At 51.4% G+C, this 7,593-nt stretch overlaps 3 protein-coding genes across 3 annotated transcripts; 1 reads left to right on the plus strand and 2 right to left on the minus strand.

Annotated features, from left to right (window-relative positions):
* Nucleotides 1–109: 109 nt before the first annotated feature.
* Nucleotides 110–890, minus strand: COCSUDRAFT_57897 (hypothetical protein; the record flags this gene model as incomplete). Its single annotated transcript, XM_005644656.1, has 3 exons — nt 110–224; nt 493–689; nt 864–890. 3 exons carry the CDS (start codon nt 888–890, stop codon nt 110–112), a joined length of 339 nt encoding a protein of 112 aa, XP_005644713.1.
* A 1,153-nt stretch (nt 891–2,043) lies between these two features.
* COCSUDRAFT_44123 (hypothetical protein) lies at nt 2,044–4,994 on the plus strand (the record flags this gene model as incomplete). The annotated part of the gene is made up of 7 exons (XM_005644657.1): nt 2,044–2,172; nt 2,269–2,405; nt 2,793–2,932; nt 3,235–3,361; nt 3,903–4,059; nt 4,415–4,544; nt 4,801–4,994. The coding sequence occupies 7 exons, from the start codon at nt 2,044–2,046 to the stop codon at nt 4,992–4,994; spliced, it is 1,014 nt and encodes a 337-aa protein (XP_005644714.1).
* Nucleotides 4,995–5,889: 895 nt separating this feature from the next.
* COCSUDRAFT_54418 (hypothetical protein) lies at nt 5,890–7,267 on the minus strand. Its single transcript, XM_005644658.1, has 5 exons — nt 7,092–7,267; nt 6,829–6,956; nt 6,661–6,727; nt 6,398–6,553; nt 5,890–6,213 (listed from the first exon to the last, which is right to left on the minus strand). The coding sequence occupies exons 1-5, from the start codon at nt 7,160–7,162 to the stop codon at nt 6,099–6,101; spliced, it is 537 nt and encodes a 178-aa protein (XP_005644715.1). The 5' UTR covers nt 7,163–7,267; the 3' UTR covers nt 5,890–6,098.
* Between the last annotated feature and the right edge of the window lie 326 nt (nt 7,268–7,593).

Raw genomic sequence — 7,593 nt, forward strand, 5'->3', positions numbered from 1 at the left:
TTCCTAGGTAGATATCTCACAGCCAGCTGTTGCTGGTCGTGTCAAGCTTGGCATCTGCAAGATAAAAATGCTTAGGTGGCCGAGAGGGCATGCTTGCAATTGCAAACCATCAGAAGGAGTCCACACGGCGCAGGTGGTGCAGTAGTTCAGCAGAGGTGGGATGTTGGCCAGTCCTGTACAACCGCTCTGCCTCCTGTTGCGCGGGTGTCCCTTTCCGTATCTCCCTGCAGAAAAGTTTCCCAACATAGTCCAGTGTATATGCTCTCAGCGTGGCATAATATAACAGCATTGAGCCAGTGCCGAGCACTGTGCCCATCCTGACTGATAGAGGGGCCACATAACCATATCGCCATTTGCATGCCCGTGTCTTCAAGCAAATTTATTGGTCTGCATGGCTGGCAACAATAATCTCAGCATGCCACTACAATGCTGCTGGGAAACAGACACGAGCAACCTTGCACAAAGTATAATCAGTGCACACAGCGGTCTCACCTGAGTTTTTTGGCATCAGCCTCGCTCATGAGCACTCCCTTGCGCCGACTTCTGCCGGATGAAGCCTTGCCTACACCAGCGGGCAATTCCTTGTCGAGGTTGTCAGTCTCCCAGAAGGAAAAGAGGCCCAACTCCACGTCATCGCCTGAAACTTTGTCAGGGCTCACCCCCAACTCTGCCGCCCTCCTCTGCACCCTCTGCGCCCTGCCAAAAATCCCACACACATGTATTATTAGTAGATGCAGTTCCTGCCAAGAGAAAAGGTGCGTCCGCAGACAAGCTGCAATTTAATACCACACTCCTACCCCTTCCTGGGCTCGCCAGATCCCTGCAAGACCCAATTAATCGTGGGCATGGTGCTCAGTACTTACCGACCCCGCCAGCCGGGGCCAACACATGTGTTTGTCTAAGTAAATCCCCCCCACCCCTCGGAAAACGCTTCCATAATCTTGTCCTGTCCTATAAGAGGCCTGTACCCTTGTGTGTGACCAATCCCAAGCCGGCCCTGCTCTGTGTCCTTCCTTTGCATGTCCTGTATCATGTGCTTCCGAATATGGAGTCAACTTGTCTTGGCGTCCCTCTTGTTCTTACTTTAAATTATATTTGCCCCACCCAGAGGTCATTTGGTAAACTGAAGTCTAGCGGAACACAATCCATGGTGACATTGATGTGCCATCAACGTCCAAGTGAAAATTGGAGTCGCTCAGCCTGCAGTGTGGCAATTGCTGGGATGAGGCAAGCAGAACATTTGGTGTGAAGCGCACTTGACACGCCTGCGCCATTTGACAATGCCCCGGATGGTCCAGAAGAGGCTGATGAGAAATGCTGCGCCTACAGATGACAGCCTCGATGTTTCCAAGGCTGCTTGGCCTAAGACAACTGTTGATACATGCTTGGAATGGGTGAGAAGGGGAAAGTGATTGCGCGTACCGGCCACTGAGACTATTGTCCACACATACCAACGGTGCTTGTGGGAGTCACCCAGTGGCCCAACGTTGAGGTTGACTCCTTGAGCCCTGCAGCAGCATGATTCGACGATCAGAAAGTTGAAGGAAACCTCTTTTTTCCTCTTGAAAGAAAGGAGAGCTTTGTCTGCTGCAGATCCTGCATAGGAAGGTGGAGACAGTGTAGCTTGATTTTCTCGTACCTTGCAGAGCTGAAGGCTGTGGCAAAAACAAGACACGACAGTGCATGTAACAGGCATCCTGAAGATGAACGCATCCCTATCTACATCAATCTGCTCGCCCTACAGCTGCTCTTTGCAGTCGAGGCAAGCCTCGTGACCTAGTCTTCGCACCGTTCCTTACAGCACTTTGGCTATACTATGCGTTCTCAAGTGTCTTGGAAGAGACAAAGTGCTAAGTAATGTTACTTTTGATGATGTTCACATCAACACCATCAGGATAGCGATGCCAGCTTGTGCCTTCTCTAATTCGACACGTCCAAGAACTAGATAGGATCCTCGTCGCACAATGTTCAATCCCAAGTTGTTCAGGGATGGCCCCCTTTAAATTCATGTTGCTGAATTGAGAGAAACTTCGAGATTGAACAATGTTCAATGCCTGGTTCACGCACTGGAAAGTACCAGAAACGACACTGGTCTCGTCTCAGGCGGACTACCGTGACACCCTTCCAACGCGCCCCGAGGAGATCGCAGAGCAGCTTGCCTCTGTTGTCCAGGTCTTTGATTGTTGTGATGAGTTGAACGAAGAAGTTCAAGGCCTTACCTTGCCCGTATCGAAGCCCTAATTCTCTATTCTTGTCGAACATCTACAGGATGGGCGCTGGACTCTTGGCCTCTTCGAGTGCTGGGGGAGCAGGGAGAGGCTGATCAAGGTAACCGATGCACAAAAAGTTGCAGCACCATATTTCTTATACCATATGTGCGACCTTGCTGCAGACTACACTGCAAGGTCCACTGACACCCTGTTTCTTGGCTTGTCTTGCAGCCCGCAGTGCATGTGCCCTGCTGCCCCAGCTTCCGCTTCAATCCCTTTGCCTGGCGCGGCCTGTGCTTTGGCAGGCAAGCTGTATAAAACCCTCACTGGACTTGCCTTGGGGAAGGACCATGCAAGAGATAGCACCTTGCAGCCAAGATGTGAGGGCGTGCTCTAGAACGGCAGGTCGCATGAATGTGTCAAATTAAACAAGTCCTATCACCTGTTGCAAAAGGGCTCGTGTTCCTACACAGATCTCAGGCGAAGTCAAAGAGAAATTCACCTCTAGATGCACATGAGGCAGCTAGCTGTGCCTGTTTGTAAAGCAGCGTCAGCAGCTGACTGCCCTTCTTTGTCTGGCAGGACGCTCGCAGAGTGCTACTGGTTCGGCATAGACAGGACCCGATGGAGCCGCACAGTGCATGCCCTGTCCCTGGGCCGAGAGTACAGCGAGCCATTCAGCGGCCTGGGCAGAAACTACCCCACAGACATCGCCAACCTCTGTGCGCGCCCCACACTCTTGTGTATGCTTTGCCCTTTGGCACATCACAACAATCAACATGGGCAAACCACCGTGCTAACCGTCACCCTAAGCTGTTGTACGATAGCCTGCACCTGAGGCTAGGCTGAGGGCTGGGCTGAGCTGAGGCTAACACAAAATGAATCAGTGATGGACAGTCAGCTGGAGTATGATGGTGTGCCTCCTGCTGAATGTTTTGTCGTGCCAAGATGTGGACTGAAACACATGGGATGGAAACTACTAAACCCGTATTTTCTATGCTCAAGTGCCGGTGTGTGTGGGCAGGCATGTTTGTGTGCTGCCTGGGGTGCGCGATGGGCCTGGGCATCGGCCAGATCATCTCCATCTGCGGCAACTACGGCATCAACTTCGCCGCCCCCTTCACCTGCCACGCCCGCGAGAAGATGCGCAGGTGCCCACATCAGCCAAACCTTCTCCTCGCCAATCTGTATTCTTCCTACCTAATGTCCAGCGCCTTACGAGCAACAAGAATCTGGGAAGGGTGTGTGTCTTCTTGTTACCATATGGTCATGATTGAAATCATTCATGTGTCTAATTTGCCAGGGCGTTCAAGTTGCCGTCGGCTTTCTGCATGCCGCCGGGGATCGATGACTGCCTCGTCCACTTCTTCTGCATGTGAGGGACCCTCCTCGTGTTTTCCGCATGCATAGCCGGCACCTGTGCTTGGCTGACAACAGTGTCAAGCGCATCCTGCCATTTTGCAAGACATGCGCTTCATCCGGCACCATTCAGTGCTGCACCTAGTACTCTATCAGCTCTGGCTGCATGCAGGGTAAGGTGTACCTTAAATTAAACGCTGAATGCGCAGATCAGATTAGGTTGCTAGGTGAATGTTGTGCCAGGAGACAGCGCCGCCTTGAGCAGAATGTGAACTGGCAGGCATGTCATCCTTGCCATGCTTTCAACCTTGCAAGTTGTCCTGCTGCGTGCAGCTACTGCGCATCGCACCAGGAGATGAGAGAGGCAGTGGTGCGTGGTCTGGATGGGCCGGGTTTGAGCCCCCTGGACGTGCACCCCAGCTCCTGGGCCCACGTTGAGGGCTTCCAGGCAGAAATGGAGCACCGTCAGCGCAGACTGGCCGCACTGCAGGTGTGCCATTGTTGTGATTCAAATCACCTACCACATAATTTGGAGGGTGGGGTGGGTGCAGGGGTGGAGAGTCCCGGCCAACGTTGGGGTGGATCTGGTCTTGCACCCACTTGGCACCCAGTACATTGGACCCTATCTTGGCAGGCGGCCCTTGTGTGTCCTCTGGCTGTGATCACACGCTCATGAAGACCAACAAGGGAAGGGCAAGGGATGCGATAGCTCCTGCAAAGCAAGCTCTTCTGTCAGAAGACCAGCAGGCAGGGCTGTGGGCTCCAGGCGCATCTGTAATGCTGATCAGAGCTCAGCGGTGTCTTGAAAGGTCGCTGTGGTATTGATTTGCCCTATATGCATGCAGGAGGAGGGCGTCCTGTTTCTGCCCTTTGAGCAGCGCATGACTCGCGACATCAACTCGTTTCGTGAGAGGCGCCAGGCACGCCGCGAGATGGCTGCCACCTCCGGCAAATCCAGCCGCGCAGGCCATGCAGGTATGCAACCATGCTGATTACGAGTTTGCATGTTGCCCATCACAAGAGCGGGTTTCTCAGAGCCCAAATCAGAGGACTCAAGATGACCTCAGCAATGGTGACTGCAATTACTGCATGTTATGACTGTCTTCAACCACTGTGGTGCATACAGGGGGTCTGTGCTCCACATGTCTTGCCTCGCACACTGCACTGGAGACTTTAGAATGTGGCATGCACTATGGAGTTCTGACGGACAAGCATGGTGCATGCTGCGCAGGTGTGACAGAAAGAGTGGACAGTGGGCGTGCATCTCTCTTGGACAATGGCCCGTTGCAAAGTGTGGGAGGGGGTGTGGAGATGGCCTTGCTGGCGGCACCTGGCGACGCTGACCTGGCGGCTGAGCTGGCAGCAGTTGCCACATCAGCGCCCAAATCCGGGAAGATGAAGCGCTCCAACAGCATTATGTTCTGAATGTCCTGCAACTTGCCATTGTTTTGGCAAAGGCACTCGGCATAATTTTTTGCCTGGAGACTTCCATCATACTGTGAAGCAGCAGCGTTGTCTTTTGAGCACCTTGCAAAGGCACTATGTCACGATTTTGGCCCAGACACTTGCTTCAGATCCTGAAGCGGCTGCGGTGTCTTTTAACCATGTATGCTGTGTCGTCATTATGATGAGGACATTGCATACATGAGCATGAGCATATGGAGCACTAATGAGGCGCTCGGTAATGCCTTGATGTGTGCTGTCTTCTTCCTTCAACAGGCACTGCAACTTGATCTTGGGCCAAGGATTGTACTTTGAATGTGCCGAGCCTGATTGTTGCTTGAAGGTCACTTTTCACATCATCGTGGCCTGTTTGGGCATGGTTGTCCCAAGGGGCAGGTGTAAAGTTAAATCCAGAAATCAAAATACACTATCAATGCTCATTTGCAAGCCTCTCTGCACTGCGCTGAGCTCTAAGAACAACATTCAATTGCAATGTCTTCAACCAAATGAAGGGCACACACTTGCGCGCAAAGATAACATGAATTTGTTTTGTACCTTCAGTTCTCTTATTTCCTGGCCTAAAGGTGGCATTGGCTGGTCAGCAAAAGGGTAAAAAGAAGCTCAATTCAACGGGTTGCACCATCACACAAGCAGAAACATTCAGGACCACACCTGACAAGTCGCAGCCTACAAGAATGGCATGTATATAATTCATTCCTCTAAGGCAATACCCAGGGCCAGTATTCCTTCGAGGGGACACAAAGGCGCCCTGGGTATTGTGCTACGCTGCATAAAATACAGGATCTGCACTCTCTAACCAGTCACGTGCAGGGGATGAGAGAGCCACATAGATTCGGCAGAATCATTCAGCAAAGGCCTCTGTGCAAGACTTACTATCCTTGAGCTCATGACCTAATTCAGTTGCAATACAGCCAAAGTTCCTGACACACCAAAAATGGCATCAAAATTCCCTATGACACTCAAAGAACAAGGTGTGTTCGCTTCTTTAGCAAGTGCCGGCAGCAACTATCCAGGTCACAGCTGTCCTGATGACTGCTATGAGAGCAGAAGGATGAAGGCCGCCCTTCAAGAGGAATTGAGTCTGCGCAGCGTATGCAGCTTCTGCAAGGGGTTTTCATGCTGAGCTGTCCTGCGCATCCGTTCCCTCTGCAATGCCGCCTCGTTGTCCTTGCAAACAACCCTGCACAAAAGATGACATTGGGGATATGACATCCATTCTAAAGTAAAACGACACTCTGTTGTATGGTGCCATGCGCACTCTCAGTCCTGACGGGCATCTCTTTGGATGGCAGCTAATCGATCTCGGGTTTGCCTGACCATAGAAGGCACATGAAGGCAGAAGGCAGAAAATACAAGATCCTCACCTCACACGCAGGTCATCTTCCTTTGTGGGCTTGAAAGCCAGGAGTTCCAGCCTCACTGGAGCCTTCAACTCCTTCTCGTGCAAGTTTCCATAAACATCAGTGCGTTTGGCCACCGCCTCTTCATCCCCTGTCGCTTCTGCCCTCTTGGCAAGTATCCTGCAGGCCAGTAGTGACTTGATTAAGACGTGCAAATTCCTCTCTTGTACACGCTTCAAAGCTGAGCATCAGACACAAACTGGCAGGCTTCGGTGACTTTGCAGCACCTTCTCCGCTGGCTCCACTTCACAAAGCCAAAGATCACCACAGTGAGGCTCATGAGGAAGGCGGCACCTGCAACAGCCAAAAAGTTTTGAAAGAATAAATTGGATGTGAAACAACCCATGAGATTGCTGCAAAAGGCCAACTGAGGAGGGATTCAGCAGAGAAGACACCTACGACTGAGATGACCAGGTACAAATACCATCTTTTCTTGTGGCTGTCGCCGAGAAATGGTAGATCTGCATGGAAACTAGCACTGTTCACAGAATTCTGAAGGTTTTGCTCCTGTGGCGTTTGACACCTGAACACGGGGAATATGTGTAAATAGGAGAATTCACTTAGAAGTGCGGGCAATCAGACAACAAGCAAGTAATTATGTGTTGAACGCAGGTATGTGACTGCGTTGGTGATTAGTTTATTCAGATGTTGTGCACACCTTGCCAACAACGGCGCTAGCAATAGCAAGAAAAGTTGGAACAGCTTCAATTGCCTTGATCCACAAACCATTGTTGTCAAAATTGAAAAACAACTTCTACATTTCAGCCGCCCGTGCGATAGTACTTGCCACCGATTTCCACAAATTTTCTGATATTCATTTATCCAGATAACAGCACATACTACCTACTGTCCCACTACCTACGACGACGAGGATCAATCTGGACTTCCTTCTCAGCTCACAGCAATTCAGTCCCGCCTGTGCGCAGCAGCTTCCGGCTAGGTCCGGCTGTAGAGGTCCGACATGTCCCACGTGCGCCGAGAAATCATTCTCGTTTTGTGAGGACTGAATTTGATAAATATAAGCGAAATACAAGAGTTGCATTAATTCCCAGGAAGCACCTTGACCTGGCTCACCTGCTCAAACTGCCCAGCACCTCGAAACATGTTCAGGCGAGACGTCGAGGGGGCCACATGGTTGACCCACTGGAAGGCTCCTGAGA

Source organism: Coccomyxa subellipsoidea (assembly GCF_000258705.1).
Source record: "Coccomyxa subellipsoidea C-169, whole genome shotgun sequence".
Lineage (NCBI taxonomy): Eukaryota > Viridiplantae > Chlorophyta > Trebouxiophyceae > Coccomyxaceae > Coccomyxa > Coccomyxa subellipsoidea.

Bases quoted from the DNA above. Each gene is read 5' to 3' on its own strand.
- COCSUDRAFT_54418 (XM_005644658.1), bottom strand. From the start codon at position 7,162: ATGGTTTGTGGATCAAGGCAATTGAAGCTGTTCCAACTTTTCTTGCTA. The intron at 6,554-6,660 runs GTGCTGCAAAGT...ACTGGCCTGCAG, and splicing joins AAGTGGAGCCAGCGGAGAAG to GATACTTGCCAAGAGGGCAG. The intron at 6,214-6,397 runs GTGAGGATCTTG...TCTTTTGTGCAG, and splicing joins GAAGATGACCTGCGTGTGAG to GGTTGTTTGCAAGGACAACG.